Source organism: Platalea leucorodia, assembly GCF_965183815.1.
Source record: "Platalea leucorodia genome assembly, chromosome: 7".
In the NCBI taxonomy this organism is placed as follows: Eukaryota; Metazoa; Chordata; class Aves; order Pelecaniformes; family Threskiornithidae; genus Platalea; species Platalea leucorodia.
Window position 1 is genome coordinate 25,273,481 of NC_138829.1, and position 19,325 is coordinate 25,292,805.

The following is a 19,325-nucleotide window of genomic DNA, read 5'->3' on the forward strand; positions in this document are numbered from 1 at the left end:
GATTTTTCCCATGTGACCTCTGCAGTGTTTAATACATGCACGGTGCACCCTTTTCCTGAATCAGGGTTTTTATAGGGTCCCTCTCCTCTAACTGGCTACCTACTAAACCTGCAGGAACTTAATTAGCTGTGAAATTTATGCCATCTATCAAATCTAATTGAAATAGACCGACAGGTTTCAAAGTTACTGAACAGGACTGTGAGGACACGCAGAGTTTCACACATGCACAAACGATGAGAGCACAAGCCTTATTCCCTTAGGAAGCCAGGCTCAAAAGCCTATTTTTATGCTCTTAATGCAGACTTGTCTGGACTTTTACAGCAGGTCCTGCTCTGAGGGGTTTTGCTCTTGGGGTCCTGGTCAAGAGAGGAACAATCTGGAACACCAGAGCAATTTTAGCCCAGGGAGCATCATCGCCATCTGGTTCCTGCTATTTTAAGTGCATGACCCCCCTTAGGAGGAGCTGACTATGCACAGAGACTCTGAACAGGTTAATCAGCTAAATGTTTCTCTCTCCAAGATGGTAAATAAGCGTCTGGAGTACAGCAGGGAGCCAGATCTGATTTTTATTCTCAGCTAGGGCTTGTGTTCAGATAGGCATCACAGAAGGTATCTACCCCTTCCACTACACCGGGGGAGAAGGAGGGAGGGGATAAAGTCTGGAAAAGCCTGCAGTAGCTTTCCCTCTCTGCAGAACAGAAGAGATGCTTGTTCCTCTGGACAGTGAAAGTTTTAACCTTGTGGAGGCACTTCCCATCTCATTTTTCCCAAGTCAGTAGGGACTATTCTGTCTCCAACCTTTTCCTATGGTGCTATTGAATGTCCTCTTCCACAAAATCCCCATGCATGGCGCACTCTCCCCTGAGCTCCTCTGTGCAGACTTTCCCTTTTTGCGTCTGTAATCACACATCTTGGCACAGAGGCTGTGCCCTCCTTCACCATCGCTCAATGCTTATTTCCTTAAGCGAAGTGCTCCGTGCGGCTGGCTGGGCTGAAGGAGGCCACTTGCCCACAATACAGCTTTTCTAATCTGTTTCATGATCTCAAAGCTCTTCCAAAAGGTAGGTCAGGAGCAAGGCCAATTTAGACCAAAATGTCGGGAAACTGAAATAGAAGTAAGGTGAGGTGGCACTCACGCTTACATGTAGATGTGGCGCTTAGGGACACGGTTTAGTGGTGGACTTGGCAGTATTAGGTTGGTGGTTGGACTCGATGATCTTAAAGGTCTTTTCCAACATAAATGATTCTATGAGGTACAACATTCTCCAATATTCGTGTTGGAACTATGTATAGAGAGTAACAAGTGAGTCAGCCTAGAAGACATACTGCCTCTATCTTCTCTGATGTTGGGAAGTCAGCACTTTACATTAGCTTTTGGCCTCCTTCTAGGTGAATTTAAAACTCATTCTGTATTTACTGAGGAAGGCCAGAAGAATCAATAAAGGCCTTGGCTTTCTAGAGGTGATCATCTCACCAATCATTTCTGTCTCTGTTCTGCACTAAGGGCTTAGATAAGAAGGTTTGGGTTTTGTTTTCTTTCTCCTTAATGGATAGGTTTCTTAATTAGGATGGGGGAAAAATGACTGCAATTTTGCTGTGGCAAATTAAAACCAAAATGAGGTAGCAAAGAGCAGGGTCTGGAGGGGAGGGGAGCAATCAGAGACAGCTATTGATTTTGAAATGATGGAGGAGCCAAAGGAGAGCGCACAGCCTGGAAAGGAGACTCATCTTTCAAAGCACTGTTCTTGCTTAAAAACAATCAGTCCAGGCAGAGGTGTTTGTTGTTGCTGAAGCTTCAGAGTTAGCTTTGTTTTCAGACAGAATTTAAATTTTGGAAAGACTCACTGGTTCATAAGGGGATGGCTCCTTAGACAACTGTTGAGATTGTGGAGCTAGGAATCATGGGATGGAGCTGAACAAAAGTAACCCTGAGTGGAGCATCAAGAAATTCTTAGCAGTAGTGGTAACGAAAAAATGTTTGGAAATAGTTTCTTCCAAGGACAAAGAAAAAGCGTCACTGCTCACAGCCAAGGCAGGCAGAGGAAAGGGAACAAACATACAGTGGACACGGGACAAGCACCAAGATCTAACACCCTTCTCACTCCCAGTTGCATAGCACGTCCCATCTTTTCTAGAACAGAGAGAATTGATCTGGCATTGTCTTACCTTATCCCGGTGGCTGAGATCAAGCTTAGGTACAGCTTTCTGCCACTCCAGGCAGCACACTCACATATACACTGGCCTTTTCCCCCTTGGCTTTTCAGACAGCATTCCTCTAAGATTAAAGTCAGATGTTAGTCTGACCTTTTGTCAAGTATAGCCAGCACCTGGAAAGACTGTCAGAGAACAGCACCAAGCTTATAATGACTGGTTTGAGTTTGTCGGCTTGTTCTCATTGCTGTGATGGAACCTGACTTGGCAAAAGTGCTGATTGTCAGGTGCCTGTGACAGGGGGTCAGGAAGATTTTAGCCACACTATTGCAAATAATCTGCAGCCATTCTAAACCCAGCTGAATGCTGCGTGCAAATAAACCCCTTTTCAGCCCAGACAGCTGAAAATATGCCACAGGTCCTTTTAAAGCAAGGGGGTTGTTCTACCATGTAGGAGATCCATCTTCTATTCTTCACACTGACATTGCTCCATCAAATCCTTGTCACAATGCTGGTGACAAAGTGGCATCTCTTTTGCTCCCCACAGGACTGGTAGTTTGTAGGAGATAGCATGTCTTTGTCCACAATTCATTTTTTCCCCTCACTCTTCCTCTTGCCTCCAAGCAGTGCTAGAACAAGTGCAACAAAAATCTGTCCTTTCCTGCCACCGCCTCCGTCTTTGTAGCTCAGATGCTGCCACGTCACCTGTTCCCTGCCTGAATCCCAACTGTAGGCAACACACATAATTAGCTGGCAGAGAGAACTCTTCATCCCCTCCTAACACCCAATCCTCACTTGTGAACAGCAGGAGCACACCTCTCCAACAACTGTTTCTGTGGCTGCTCCTGCCATTGACCGCTACTGCTGGATGTCAAACATGAGTGCAGGGATATGATCTCCTCCAAGCCCTTCCTGACCCAGTGCTGTGATTGTGCTCCAGGAGAGATCTGAGCTTGGCACACTGTTTTGATGCTTCAGCATCTACCTGGGCTGAAAGTGGAACCAGTCTGCAGACATCTCCTGGCTTGCACAGGGGTCTTATGCAGCAAGGCAAGTCTTGCATAGTCTTTTTACTACCCTTGCCTAATCCACTAGCACTTTGTCCCTTCTCCTAGGACAAAATGATAAGGGAGAAATTAAAGGAAAGAAGGATCCCAGGTGAGCAAGCATAAAGAAGTGAAGATATGGCATGCTCCTCCTGATCCCTGTGGCCTGCTCACCCCTCCCCTGTAGCTGCAAGCATCACTGCACACTGTGCTGGAACATCAGAGGCTGCTCAGTGCTGAAGGCTGCAATCCCTGGCTCCACAGATCTTTAATACTTCCTTTCCCTGGGATTCACACAAGAAATGTTGTTCTTTCAGGTGACATGGAACCTACTGAGAAACCATGGGTCCCATCTGGAGACTAAGTGTGCCGGTACTCAGTGTTTGATTCATTGAGTATTATTTTCTGCAGCAGAAAAGTGGGAGAGAGAGAAACATTAGTCACATACTTGCTTAATTGAGATCTAATAGCCAAGGTCAGTGCTCAGCCAAGAATAGATAGCAGAAGCCTCCTGTGATGTATTTTTGTGATGAGATGTTCATCGCACACAGACTGATCTATTATTGGTTTTCACTATGAAAAATTTAACTATCTCCTGGAATATGCTCAAATCTATTTTGCATCATTTCCTTGCTTTTTCATTTAAAAATATCTTTCCAGTGAGACCTCATGACCGTGCAAATTAGCAAATCTCAGCTGTGTGGAGCTTGCTTCACCTCCACTGAAGTACAGCTATTTGTTCTTTTGCCAGCCCTCTGCAGGATGACAACACCTGTTTGTCAGTGTCTAGCATGCTTTTCTGTGCTTTAAACAAAAACCCTTAAAGGGAAAAGAGGAGTACTCAAGGGAAGATGCTGCAATAGGCACATTGGTGAAGAGGAGCGCCGGACCTTTGCCTCGAGCTGTGTTCTGCATATCTGCAATGTTCCAGTGCAGCAGAAGTGACATGATGACCTGCCTGCTGGTCTACAGCACCTCTCTGGTCTCCTGTGGCACTTCAGCCTACAGGACCAGCGTGACCATCTACTTGGTTTGTTCTTTTGCATATGGGTCTGTGCAGGATGAATCAGTGTTCCTCCCCAAACTAAGCATTTCCAAACATTTTAAGCCACAAAACTTTTCCTCCTCCAAGTTTTCCCCACAGACCACAAAGCAGCCATCTCCCCAAACCTTTAACTGAGAGCACAGGAGAGATATGATTTATATGGCCTCACAGACCACTGAGCACTAAACCTAGAGAGCTGATGAAAGAAACAAGGCCTCTGAAGATGAAAGGAGTAAGGTCTCTGAGGAACCGCACCGGAGCTCCTGTGGTACATGAAAGATGCAGCTGTACTTTCTTTGCCAGCGGCTACAGCACAGGACATGATCTGATCCAACTGAGTGAGAACAGAAGACATACTCTGTTTGGGCACTAACAGCAAGCGTGAATACACTAGGTGCAAGGAGGCTTTATGTCCTGGTGCACATTTGCCTTCTGACTATCCTTGGACTCTTGCAGTAGCTATTGCTGGTGAGCTCCAAGCTCCGGGTGGTGCTAGGGCCGAAGTTGTTCACTGGGGTGCTGCCTAGAGCACGTCTCTTGCAGCACGGGTGCAAGGTCCTCCAACAGACAGCTCTCTGCACGTGCACAGTAGGTGCCTAAGAACTGGCAACTGGCTCAGACTTCCCTGCTCCTGAGGACACTGTGTGGACATACACTGCAAGAACCATCATGTACCGTAGTAATTCAAACCACAGCCCTTCTGTCTTTGCACTGCAGCAGCCACCAGTGCAGCAGGTACCCAGACAGTGGCCCCCTTCTGCTGAAAGATGGAGCATGCAGAAACCACCCCCATATCCCAGTGTCTACCACTCTCCCAGTCTGGAGAGAGGTCAGCATGGTCCTCACCCATTCGCAAAAGAGGGAGAGTGAGTTTGGGGCTTTCAGAACAGCACACAAACAGTATTGCCTGGGAGCCCGGCATCTGGCAGGGAGAGGAGAGCGCGGTCGCCATGGTAATTCTTCGCCTCATTTAACTGCAAAGTAACCTCCTGCAGCCGCTGCTGGTGCATCTGCCCTGTGCGCAGCCCAGGCAGCACGCTGCCCGTGCATCCACGCGCACAGCAACCCCCTGCCCAGGCCCACACGCACGCTACATCCCCCGCTGTGCAACACCCTTGCCCATATATGATACACAGCGTGTATGTGCTGAGCAATAGACGTTCCCTCAGCTCTCTCCCACTCTTATCACCTATGCCTCTAGATAACCAGCCAGGCTTACGGTCCCTGCTCCTACAACTATAGGTCCCTCTGCTGCACAGGCATAAGATGCTTTAGAAGCACAAAATCAACATATGCTCAGCCAGCCACCGAAAGACATACCCGCCCTGTCTCCCCCTGCCTTGCCACACCACCTGCCTACAGCTCTTGTACAGTTTATTCTTGGATGCACTTTTGTTTTCATGCTGTGGCATGAACAAGAAATAAATTCAGCTCTGTCTCATTCATTTTCCTCTGTTTCTGCCTCTGAGGAAAAAATGTCCCGAGAAGCAGATCTGTAAGGAGAAGACTGTGTGCCTCTCTGCAGTGCCAACTCAGGGGAAGCTGGTGGTCAGGTCTTTTGGTGCTCCTGACTGGACCCTGCTGCTCACATTTTTTGGCAGGTAACTATAGGAAATCAATCTCAATTCCATTTCTCCTCAAAGCACCCTGTGGGTCTCTGCAAGAGGGCTCAGTTCCCTGCTGATAGCAGGGAAACAGAAGTCCAGAACAGCAGTGACTGATTTTATAGCATAGCAGGATTATGGTAGATAGAAGCCACGAGCTGACTCCCTAACTCCTCTGCTACACAACAGCCAGGTATCACCCCATATCAAAAGATGACACTCAGCTCCCACTTACACCACCAGACACAGCCTGGGGACCGCTCCCAAGCTACCACTGTCACATCAGGCTCCCTCAGCTCTTCCAGAAGGTGCTGGTGTGATTAGAGCTTGGGCAGTGTTACTTGGGTGGGCACAGAGCTGCCCTCAGCCAGGCCAGGTGGCAACTAGAAACTCCTCAGCCGTACGTACGTGACAGCTCCAGCCAACAGGGCCCAAGGGAGCCAGCAGGCAGAGACCTGCTGGAGCCTCAAGCTCCCATAGTTGCGTCGTGCAAGTGTCCTTTTGTGCCTTGTGCTGCGGTGAGTTTTAACGAGCACGTAGCAAAGGCAGACAGTCAGGGATGGCCCGTATCATCAGGGTGACAGTCGCCCGCGTCTGACGGGGTTGCTAACAACCAAGTCTTGCTTGTTACTGCTATATAGCTTGCATGCTCTATACCTGTAGCCTAAAAAATGCTCTGAGAAGTGCTTCAGGAAAAACATCTCCTTTAGAGAGCTGGCAGGGATGCGGGCCCATATCCGTTTGAACCCACCCTCCTCTTTGTAAACCTTTCAATCTTGCTGACTTCAGCTCTTTCTCTTGAGGTCCCCTACCCCTCCTAAAAGCACCTCAACATCACCATCCTCAAGCCTGAATGCCCTAACCTGAATATGATCCAGCTAATACAACCAGTGATGTGACGTACATGTGTCAGAATACAACCGAAATGAGATTTCCCCACCTGGCTGCCCAGCATCTCTGGACAAGGCAGCCCCAGTTCTCCCAGGACTGGGCAGGGTTGCACATCTCATCCTCCCCCATCTCCGGGAAGTGACAGGCACCGGCACACGGCAATTCACCTTCCCCCCTGCTCCCCTCTCTCCCCTCCATCGCTACCTGCACGCCCGGCTGTGCCCGAGCTCAGGTGCCCCCGGCGGCACAGGCCCTGCTTTCAGCCCTGCACAGGAGGGGGGACCCAGGCAGAGTCCATGCTGCTTGCAGAGCCCACAACCAGCCTGGCTGGGGTTGCTCCAGCCCGGGGAAAGCCACCTGATGCCTGAGCACACACTTCCCTCTTATGGCCATGCCCGATACAGCAGCCACTCAGGCCTGCAGCATCTTCCCTGGAGATGTGATTTTCCTGTGACTATTGGCAGTTCCCATAGTTGCCTCTTGCACTTGTCAGGCACAGACGCCTCTCCCCTGCGCTTGGGGGGCAAGCACAGAGCCAGCCTTGCTGCCCGGTTTGGCTGATGCTGATCAACACACACACTGTGAGCAGCGTGAGTGGGAAAGACACCTCGAGCACCCAGCGCGTGTCCCGCCTGCGGCGTCACGCTGTCTCTCTGAGGGAAGCCCAAGTATCCATCCCTGGTCCTGGGGCAGATTTCCCCTATGGTAGGGCACAGCCTCTACCGTCTTTCCTTTCCTCAAATTAAGCATGGCTTTTACTTACTTTGATTTTGAAGGGGAAGTTTTTAACTACCTAGTTATGGGTAGCTAAGGATTCTGTTCAATTTCTCCCTCCCCCCATTGCACTGTATGGCAAAGTCTCTCTCTCTTCTACCCAAATAATATCCTTGCCAAAAGGAGAGGCAGCAGCCTTCTGTTTTCCTGTACTGACCTTCTTCTCTGGACTGAGCTTCAGGTAGCTGGTTCTTTCTGTGCTCCCATCACCCCTAATACCAGATCTGTAATTCAAGAGCAACTCGCTGCGCAGAAGCAGTAGTTTCCCCTTACATCTAATCTATGGCCACCTTCCCCCAGCCATCAAGTCAGTTCAGTTTGCCAACCTGAAGGAAAGCTAGTCAATTTTCCATGGGATAATTTTCTGTTGGATCAGTGAGTTGAACGGACTCATTCTGCAGGTAGAAAGCTGAGCATTAAAAAAAAAGCTCCTTTAGCCATGTCTGCTGGTTTGGCTGGAGTAGAGTTAATTTTTTTTCATAGTAGCTAGCATGGGGCTATGTTTTGGATTTGTGCTGGAAACAGTGTTGATAATGCAGAGATGTTTTCCTTACTGCTGAGCAGTGCTTACAGGGAGTCAAGGTCTTTTCTGCCTCTCACCCCACCCCACTAGCGAGGAGGCTGGGGGTGCACAAGAAGTTGGGAGGGGACACAGCTGGGACAGCTGACCCCAACTGGCCAAAGGGATATCCCATACCATATGATGTCATGCTCAGCAGATAAAGCCAGGGGAAGAAGAAGAAAGGGAGGACATTCAGAGTGATGGCATTTGTCATCCCAAGTAACCATTATGTGTGATGGAGCCCTGCTTTCCTGGAGATGGCTGAACACCTGCCTGCTGATGGGAAACAGTGAATTAATTCCTTGTTTTGCTTTGCTTGCTTGCATGGCTTTTGCTTTACCTATTAAACTGTCTTTATCTCAACCCACGAGTGTTCTCTTTTACCCTTCTGATTCTCTCCCCAGTCCCACCAGGGGGAAGTGGGTGAGCGGCTGGGTGGGGCTTAGTTGCAGGCTGGGGTTAAACCACAGCAGCATGTGTTTTGTCAACTTCTCTATCTCCCTTCATCCAGTTTTTCAAAAGAGGAGAGGCAGGAGAATGAGAACCTGCAAAGCTGTGCTTGGTACCTGAAAGGGGACGTTCTCCAAGCTAAGGTTTGGTCACTGCTCAGGTGCTAGAGTACTGTCCTCACTGTCTCTCTTCTCTACAGTATGCTGTCTTCACATGTGCCACCTTTGTAATAGCATCAGTAAGGGATGAAATGAAAACTACCAACAAAGACACATTTTCAAGGGAACGCTGTTTTTAGTTTTGTTCTTCACACAGGACCAAATGAATAAGGAGGAACCTGACAGTACCAATACTGTTGTCAGAAGCAGCAGCAACAGCAGTTCTGGTCCTCCTTGAAGTTAGCCACAGCAGCCTGATGGCGCTCTGCCGGGCTCAGTGCCCTTTACCAGAGTTTCTCAGAGCGCTCTGCAGACGTTGATAAAGTGAGACCACATCCGTTCACGAGGGTACGGATGGGAGGGGGGTTTGGGGTTGCTTCCATAGTGCCAAATGTCATAGGCCCAGATCCTCAAAAGTATTTAAGCACCTAAAAAGAAGTATGGAACTAAAATATCATGGGGCTCTGGGTCCTAATGAGGATGCAGTTATATTGGTATTCAATGTTTTTGCTGATATAGCTGATAGTGCTTGGAAAAGTTCTGCTCAAAAAAGAGCCCTATTCTGCTGACATAAGCTGCCTGCACACAAGGAGGGCTTCACTGGTACAACTCTGCTGCTACAGCGATATCACACGCATTTACATGTAAATTAGGGCTTTGTTTATACTGCACAGATGCAGCCTTTCACTTCATCCTGGATGGGGAGGGGAGAAGGAGGGTAATGGTCTCACTACTCTCATTTTATGGCCTAAGAAAGCAAGGCACAAACAAAATGAACTCATTGGCTCAGTATCACCCAACATGGGTGGCAGAAAAGGCAGAGACCCTGGTCATAGGTTACAGCCACAGGACTTTCTTCACTGCTAGAGACGGGGAGACCAAGGAGTGATCCATTAAATAGGAGCCCCATCACATCAACTATGCAAGGTCAAATCCCCAATGTGTTTGAGATGGAGGGGGTAGTAAGGAACGCACTAGGGAGCCCTGAACCTAGGGGACTGAGGGCTGTTTAGATGCATGAAGCACTGTCAGAAAGTAACTGAACCTGAGACCTCAAGAAAGTTTCTGTTGCGCTGCTTCACCACTCGCCACCCTGAGCAGCAACAGGCATGAGCGACAACGAATGTCCATGGAGGATGGCCATGAAAGCTGAGGCAGTACGGGTGATTAACAACACATCACAGGAACCAAATATGAGATCCGAAGCTATTGAGATTACCTTGCTTCCAACCACCGCTGCCCAAGTAAATATGCACTGAATGCACCTTCATTCTGCCAATACTCCTGTATCTCGACCACAGACTCTGCCAGGCCATATTTCCATTTACAAAAGCCAACATAAGTCAAGAATGACAAAATAACTGATCCCATCGTAGCCATTCATTCCCAAACCTGCCTCTCCTGCTCTACTAAACCACATATGTGACACGGATACAAGGTGAACTGCATGGTAGGACCAAACTCATCATTTTTGCTAGGAAAGTTTTAACCCATATCAGCTTCTTTCAGTGGCAAGTACAAGGGTTCTTGTAGCTACAGCCTTTGTTGGTGCCACAGTGCTGATAAGTGACCTGAGAAGACACATCACCACACAGTTCCACTGTGATGACATAAAGAAAAATCCAAAACTCAGGCTCCAGAAAAAGCAGGTGTTGCCATGGGTTGGGTGAAACATAGTGAATGTGGGTGGATGTTACTGCTGGCCTTAAGTTAGCTATAAGATACCATCTAGCTCCATTGCAGAGAAACAGCAGTCTCCGTTCCAAAACACTGCACAAGTCACTGCCCAAAGGAGAGGCAAACATCCAGGAATGTGAACTGGAGGTGGGGGTGACGACAGACAGGGACGTGACTTTCTAAGTACTGTTTTGCACAGGAGTCTTGGGGACAGGAGACATGAGAAAAAGCAGATAAAGCATAGAGAAAAAGGCTCCAAACAAAGGTAGGACAATCTTCGTAGTCAGCTCTTCGGTACTGGCTGAAAGAAGGCTGGAGACATGAGCAATGAAATAGTGTCCTGCTGCTTGATTCCCTCACACCATTGGAAACATAACCTTATACATATTTCGTAACTTTTAAAAAGAAAAAAAAAGGTAAATACAGTATCTACTTCTCTCCTAACTGAAGGATTAAACTTCTAGCTAGCTGTAGGTATCAAAAGGAATAACAAATGCAGAGGGTTAAGTCAGTCCGTTGTTAATCCCCTGTGCCACACTGGATTCCCTCCCATGCCCTGTTCTGCTGACCAACACCCTGATCCTACACATATCATCCCACCCCCTCTTACATCTCTGTTTTCTTGTGGCTCATCAGACCCTTATTGATACACATCTTTCAGTCCCTGGTATATCCTCTCAGGCTTCTTGCATCTCCGACCACAAACCTCCCATCCTGACTCCTTTCCTGTTTCACCACAAAAACATCATGCAAGTCTGGCTGGTTTCTCCAGGCAAACACATTGAACAGCATAACAATTTATAAATCGTGATGCAAAAAAGAGGGGAAAATAGTCTGAACAGAGTCTTTTTAGCATTGTATATCTTTAGAGGTTATTTCCAGAATAATATTATTCTCTGAGCCAGTGAAACAGAAGCTGTGGTGAGCCTAGAACTGTAGCATTCACAGCAGAAAGTGTTAAGGACAGGGAGGGTCTCAGTTCTCAGCTTAGCTAAATTTAGCTAAATTTAAACCAACCAACCTGCCTCCCCTTGCCTCCCCCAGGAGGAAACAAGCTGCTGTGGGCATTCACGGTTTACCTACATACCAAGATATGCTGAGGACAAATGATGATCATCCCTACACCAGGCTAGCCAACCTTCCAAGCATCTCTCCCTCTTAGGAGCTACGCCAAGGCCTCTCCAGCTTTCCATGAAGTTTAGCTAGGGGCTTGACAAATTCTCCTGGAGCACCCTCATAGCTATCTGCTTTCTTCAAGGGCTATGAGGTCCCCAAAGAGCTTTCCACTCTTCTGCTAATTCTTCTCCCATGCTTCAGGCAGGCATTCTACCATTCAGACCCCAGCTAAAAGTCAAGGTTCTCTGTTCCCCTGGAGTCATTTCCCAGCACAGTTCCTGCAGTCTCAGTGCTGGCTTACTGTAACTGTGAAAGAAAAACAAGAAATGGGAACAATACCTACCTCACAGCACTACATCAGTCTGCCCAAACTGCAGCCTTTTCAATTGCACCTTCAGTGCTCATTTTGTGCTTATTTCAGCCTGCACCTGGAGACTGAAGATGAAGAAGAGGAAAGGCACCTGAAGAATGTAGACTCAGAGCAGCCTGCCTGCTATTAACTGCCCTGGATGCAATGGCTGCGCCACTGCTTATTCCGTCTCTGCATTGCAAATATAAGAGTCAAAGGCTTAGGTTTATTTCTGACTACAGCTTCCCTGAGACCTTCCATCAAGACTCTACATACCTGGCATCATTCACATACCCAATTTTGTCTCAGTTATCAACTTTCTCCTTTTTTGAAGGAAATTCTTCCCCTCAGTCGCATCTCAGTGGCGAGTTCTGATTACCTCTTATGGCCCTTGTTCTCTTTCTTTGGGACGTTGGAGCGGAATTTTTTTCTGCTACACTTCTCTGTCCCAGTGGTTATCCAGTTGTTCCTTCCTGAATTTGCCCTTCTGCTGTCTCCAAACTTCACAACTCCACTCTGTGATCCCCAAACCTACAGATGGTTAGAAACAGTACCCATTGACTCACATCAGTGATGTAAGCTCTCTGTTGATATGAGCCTGCTGCGCAGCAATCCCTGCCTGTCCGACTTGTTACTTATGGTCCGCTCTTCCTTTTGACTCATTAAATTTTTTGATACAGTCCTTTGCTTTGTTCAGTTGGCTGAGTAAGGCTGTTTGCTCTGCTCGCTCACTAGAGTAGTATCCTTGAGACTTAAAAGGAAACTTAGAACTGGAATTTGCTGTTCTGAGTTTATTTGGCTCCTCTGTTTTGCAACTGCGTAGTCCAGAGGCACAAGCTGCAGCTACCTGTGTACATGGCTGTCTCGCGTGTCACACGGAGCCCTATCAGAGCTGCCCGCAGGTGTGACTCCAGGAGCTCTGTGGGATGTGCTCGGTGCTGCCCGTGGCAGCGGCTGTGCCCTGGGATGGCAACCCCACGCTGGGACCTGCCTCCATGGATATCCTGGACTCTTCTGTCACTGCAGCCCCAGGGTGAGCGTGGCCTTCCCTGTGCCCTGCACCATGCCAGAAGGGGCCAGACGCCCCTCAAACACCAGCTTACGCTAGGGGCAGGGTGGGTCCTGGCGATGCAGTGAGGTCCCATGTGCAGGGGAGCACTGCAGCCGCTGTGTGAGACTGCCCGGATCTGCACGAGTTAACTGGTGGGTCCCTTAATGTTTTTTCTTCCTGTGTTTCCTAAACCAAAACTGAAACCATTGCATTGTAAGGGTTGGTGCTAGCTGGATTTAAGGACAGATGAAGTAACCGGTCTACATGTGGAAGGGGTCTGGGCTCTAACTGAACAGATAACATGGCAGCGAGATCCAGTGCCTGGCAGGTGAAGCAGATTATCCTCTCTAGAAGTAAGGCATTAGTGGACGAAACTCCTCTGTATGCACGTGGGCAGGGAGTGGAGGGTGCTGCCCCACACATGCCCTGTGAGCGTAGGCTGGTGGACCATCTGCACCCCGTGGCACAAACTGGTCAGTTCAATCCGTTCTGTTCAAAGAGAGAGAAGACAGGAGGAAAATGCCAACAGCCAACTATGGCAATGGGGGGAAAAAATCGTACAAAAGAAGTTCTACAGCATGTGCTCCCCTAGTACACCTCTCTCACGTGCTCAGTCATTTTCTTTTTTCATTATATTTGTTCATTTCCTCATACATCACTTCAACTCCGCAAAAGCCCTCCCCTCCTTACCCAGAAAAAGCTCAGCAGTAAGAGGGGTCCCTGTGCCTCTTCCCCACTGGTGCTCCTAAGTGCACCTGCACTGAAACAAGTCCACTTGCACAAGCACCCAAATGCTGAGCAGGGGTGTTTGCTGCTCTGATGACTAGGTCCTTCCTCGCAACACCAGTCTTCCCCATGCTGCCGTCCCGCAACATGAGACAGGGGACACGGCCCATCCCATCTTGGCCAACAGCTCTGTCTCACTGCGTATCGAAACCAGGTGAAGAAAGAACGCTCCTCAGGCAAGTCCATACCTGCTTCAGCAGCAGTCAAGATATGGGAGCGGCCGCCGACAGCAAGAAAAGGAACACGGTCTCACACCCAGCCTGTGCTTGTTACCCCTGAGCCTGTGTTTATACCCCTCATGACAAAAAGCCCTCTTGTCCAAAGGTGACCCAGAGATACGAAGCGTACTGGACACATACTGCTGCCTACAAATAGGATGAAACCAGGCTGTGAAGCTCTCCTGTCTTCTTGAGGGAAGAAAAAATGGCTGTCTTTCACAGAAGCTAATTCACTTTTGTTAGGAACTCCATATCGAATTTGCAATGAGATCCACGACAGAGGCTCCAAGATATGACTATAATACAGCAAAATAACTATCAACAGTAGCAAATCAGAAAGAAAAGGATGAGATCATTCTCTCAAATTCATGTGCTTAAACCTGTTACCTCTCCATTGTGGTAACTGAGATTTGTTCTGATTGTTTCAAGTTACATTCTAAGAAACACCACAGCCCTTCCCTCTCAATTATGCTGGAGAAATCAAAGGTCATACTCTTCCAGTTCTTTAGTATGTGATTAAACATGTTAGGCTGTTCCTTTCTAGCAATTAGCACTCCTGCCACTCGGAGACCTCTGGATGCCCTCCCCTTCCCACTCCCTCACCAAGGTGTATACAAGCTGCATAGCAGACAGTGCACAAATGCAGATGCTTTGTGGTTTGCCGAGCACCTTTCCTCTGGTGGTGTCTGTGTGATGTTCGGTAACTCAAACTTAATTATTAAGGTTGGTAATACCTACCCCTGAACTAAACACTGTGTTTAGTTTACCCGGGCTTTGAATGAAGTATGTATTTCCAAACCTTGTCAGAAAATACTCAAATTCACAGCCAAATATATGATGATTTTTAAACACAGCCGCAGGCAGAGTTAACAGACTGGCAACTTCAGCTGTCAGGGATACAAGCTCAGCAAGGCAGCCAAGCATACGCCCATCTTTAAGCCTAAATTTAAATCCTATTGACTTAAGCTCTGCCTGGAGCTTGTGTGCAGGGTTTCCTATCAGGTCCTTCATTACCCAGGTGGACTTGAGCCAAGATACACCTCTCCCACGTCGATCCTCGGCAGGAAAGGGCATCACGGTAATCAAGTCTGACCTCCTAAAAAGCCATCCAGAGAGTTTCACCCGTCAGACTTGCGATGGGTTACTTTATTTCTCGCACAGCCCATCACGACGCAGGCCGAGGCCTGCGCGGCCGCGGGCAACCGCCCGCGCCTGGAAGGAACCGCTTCACTCATCAGCTCCCTCGATTCGGAGCAGCCAGGGCAGGCGAGGGGCTCCCCGGCTGCCTCATCCCGCCCTGGCCCTCTCCCCGCTCCAGCGACCGGGGTGCCCCGCGGGAAGGGCCGCCGCCGGTAAGGGAAGCGGCACCGGCCCGCGCACCCCGCGGCGCTGCCCCCTTCGCGCCAGGGAAAGCGTTGACGGAGGCACCGGGTCCCTCCCGGAGGGCAGGGCAGCCGCACACGGCCGGCGCCCCCGCACCCACCCTGCCCGGCCTCAGCCGGGGCCGGCGGCCGCGCCCACGGCCACGCAGCGCAGCCCGGCACCGGGAGCGGAGCGGAGCGAACCCGCCCCGCGGCCCGGCCCCCGGGGCGCCTCAGCCGCCCCCGCCTCACACCCTGCCCCGCCAGCCCGCCCCGGCGCCGCCCATTGGCTGCCGCCTCAGCCACCGCCCTGCTCCTCCCTTCTGTCATTGGACGGGCCCTGCTGGTTCCTCCTGCCCCTCCCTCTACCTCGCGCTGTGATTGGCTAGCTCATCTCCTGCTCTTCGTTCCCGGTTCCTTCTCTGCCAAGTGATTGGACAACTTTCACCTTCTGGCTCCACCTCCCTCCGAACGTTCTGCTTTGCGATTGGGCAAGCCCCTTCCTTCACCTCCCTCCCCTCCTATCTGATTGGCATGCGGGGCCCTCATTGGGCCCCGTCCTCTAGGCACCGCCCCTTCTCCCTGGCCGCTGCCGCCAGCCTCGCACGCGCGCTGATGCGTCCATACGGAGCCCGACCCCGAGCGTGACGTCTCCGCCGGCGATTGGGGGAAGCGGCGGGTCGCGCTTCCGGTGCGGCGCGGCGGGGCGGGGGCGGCGGAGCGGGCGCAGCGCAGCGGAGCGCAGCCGGCGGGATGGAGCGGCCCGAGCGGGCTGCGGCGGCGCCGGGTGCCCAGCCCCGCGCCAACGGCTGCAGCGGCGCGGCCCACGGCGCGCTCCGCAACGGTTACGTGCGCGGCCTGCCCGCGCCCGACACCCAGGTGCGCGCGGCGGGCGCCCTCCGCCGCCCGGGCGGGGCCGGCACCGGGGCGGGGGGGGGGGCGGGTGGTGGTCGCCCGGCTCCGGTGGCGAGCAGGGCTTGTGGGGCCGCCCGCGGCGCGGCCGGGGGCTGTCCCCGCTGCTCTCTTCCAGGCGAGCGCCGCCGCCCCGCTGCCGCGTCCGTCTGTGCGAGCCGCCAGGGCCCCCGGGCCGGCAGGGGAGGCGGGGGAGCTGCAGCCGCCGCCCGGGAAGCCACCGAGGTGTGGCTGTCCGGGAGTTCGGCAAAACTTCGCTGGTCGGCGGGGGTCGGGTCTGTGCCCCCGGCCCTGGGCTGGGGCGGGAGGGCAGCGCCTGGGTGACGGGCCCGCCTCGGAGCGCTGCGCCCGCGGGTGGGTGGGTGTTCGCCGGGCGGGTCGCTGTGTGTCAAACCGCCGGCCCTCGGGTCATTGCTGTGCCTTTACTGCAAGGCTTTTGTTAGCAGCAGGGCTTTAAACTTAAACCTCGCTATAATATAATAGGTCTGTGCTGTAAAAAAGAAGACTTTAGCAGTTCTTCACCACTGTTTTATTGTTACAGGCGTGATGCACAGGGCTGCGCGTGCGAGTAGCCTTGAGTAGGGACTTCCCTCCACAGAAGAGTTAAAGGTCGACGCAGCACTTCCTCTCTAGCTGTATTAACACCCCGTGCTGCGAGCCTCTGTTTCTGCCTTCAGACTTCCAGTTGCTTCTCTGCAAAACACTAAACTTTTGTGTTACAGTGTAAGGTACTTAATGGTTCTCATGAAGGCAATCCCAGCAGTATGGAATAGGTCGAGTTGCCTTGGACACCTAAAGCTGCTTGAGAAAAGCCTTCCTCCATTGTCATCCCTCCTCTTGCTCCTGGTTTTCACTCCTGTGCTGCCCCTTCTGTTTTTCCCGTGCAGGCTTGTGCAGTCACTGCGTGAACCAGATTGAGAACTGATGCAGGATAAAACGAAACTTTTTTTTTTTTTTTTCCTGAGTTGACTTTAACCCAGAACACTTACTATATTTCTTTCACTGGATGGACACTCATGGTCTTGGGAGGTGATAGCACAGTATTGGGAATGAACACATGGAGGAGGAGGGTACGATACCTTTTTTTGGCAGCAGTGTCAGCTTGTGCTGGTTCGGGGAGCTGTGGCACTGGTAGTCTTGCCTTGCAAACACCAAGCACTGCCGACTATAATACTGTAGATCTAAATCTTTGTGCTAAGACCAAGCATGGTGGTGGTGAGTGTTCTTCTGTGAGTGTTTTTCCCCCCCCTCTGTGCTTTTTAAAGAAGAAGATCTGAATACAGTTATGTTGTTCTGCTTCAGAAGAATGGAAAAGTGGGGTAAGGAAGCTTTTTCCTCAAGGATTTTGTTCATCTGTGTATGTGGAAAACATGGGAGATGCAACATGTGAATGGAAAAACCATCCATGTCAAACTGAGGAAGCCTAAAAACCTTGCTGTTTTATGAGACATTCTATTCAGTTAGTAGCTTGTGTGTGATACTACGCTCAAATGTGCCATGGAAGCCTGAGGCATTTGAGATAACTATTTCTGAAGGGGGGGAAGGATCATTGGAGAAATGGTCATGAGAAATCTTAGCAAAAAGCCAAAGTGTAGCAGCATTCTCAGAGGATGTAAGAAAAGTATTAGAAAGTTTTATATCTTTCTGGCAGCTGCTTGCTGGTCAAGCAGAGATTTATAATTAGCAGTCTTGCATTCTTTTCTCCATAATTTTATGTGGGCCAAATTGCTAGCTTTCAAAATGAGGGTCTAAATGTTAGAACCTGACTGGAAGAAGTGACCGTTTAGGGGTACTAGCCATGTACAGCTTTCTCAAATAGCATTAGTGATGGGAGCTTAGAGCTGGTGTGTCACAGGTTTGGCTACTTGATTGACCTTTTGGCTTTTGAGTTTTGGTTGTTGGGCCTTTACACAGGAGAAGGGAAACATGTTAATGCTTACCGTGTGTTGAATATATTTGTCTGTGTATGTATATATCTATACTATGTACATACTGCATACAACACTTGAGAATCTGCAAATGAAGAGATCTATGGAATGAGGAGTAATCAAGTACCAAAAAGGAGGTAGCTTACATGTGAGAGTGCGATTCCTGCTTAGGAAAAAAAAAAAACAAAAACAAAACCAAAAAAAAACCCCAAAAACAAAACCAAAAAAACCCACAACAGAAAAGTAAGGATGAAGGGGGAAAATCAAGGTGCTTTTGCAAGAAAGCCTATGGCAGGTTCCTTGAGAGAAGTAAGAGGCAAGAAGAGATCTAGGTAAAATGAATATATTGATGGGAAGAGGAGGGGGAAGGAAAGCCATTGGTATAAAGAAGTGTAGTGATCACTGACAATTTATCTGGAAAAGCCTGGAGATTGTGAAAGGAGAGCTTAGAGACAGGGTAGTACATCACCGTGCCCTCCTGCAGGGCTTAATAGTGCAGGAAAGATTTACCCATTTTTAACAATCTGAAAAAAGGAGTCTGCCCCTACCTAGGGTATCTCTGCTGTGGTTACCTGAGTTAAGTTTTGGGGTTTTTTTGATTGGTTTGTTTTTTATGTTTTTTTTTTATATACTAAAAAAAAAAAGTTTAGATTTAAGGGTATTATGCATATGACACAGATTTCAGATGTTCCTTACAACTCCCTCCACAGAGAGAGACTGGTATTTAACATAGTGTGGGCTCTTTACTATTATTCCAGCATGAGCAGAAGAGGGTGAAATTGTTCACCTTCATTTTTAAATAGGTTGTATTACTTTGTCTCATGCTGGGATCTGAACGGCTAATTCCTCCCCTTGGTAAGACGAGAGGGGAACTTGCTGCCTACTAAGACTGTGCAGTAACTGACTTTGGCTACTGTGGAGATTAATGAAATATCATCAGTGGCTAGGAAAGTAATCATTTGAAGTTAGGCTTTCAGCATATTAAAAAACCATTCTGTGGAAATACTAAGATAAATAACAGCTCTTTCTTTTGCTTTCCTGGGAAGTCCTGTGTTCAAATTACTTTCATTCTGCTAACAGTTAATCTGTTTAGAGATTCAAATTCAGTGAATGCAACAATCTTGCTATAAGCACCTTAATTAAAAAACCATCTAGCGATTAAAAATTGTGGGATATTGGAGAAAAGTAAGTAACTTATTTCTGACTGTGTACAGTTAAGGGAGTGCATGGTTAGGAAGAATAGTAA

At 49.4% G+C, this 19,325-nt stretch overlaps 1 protein-coding gene across 1 annotated transcript in view; it reads left to right on the forward strand.

Annotated features, from left to right (window-relative positions):
* Positions 1–15,992: 15,992 nt before the first annotated feature.
* The window catches only part of SPTLC2 (serine palmitoyltransferase long chain base subunit 2), a gene marked incomplete at its 5' end in the record, with an annotated part of 76,599 nt that continues 73,266 nt past the window's right edge, over positions 15,993–19,325 (forward strand). Inside the window, one exon of the mRNA XM_082317241.1 lies at positions 15,993–16,118. Coding sequence (XP_082173367.1) covers positions 15,993–16,118 — 126 coding nt within the window. The remainder of the gene's footprint in view (positions 16,119–19,325) is intronic.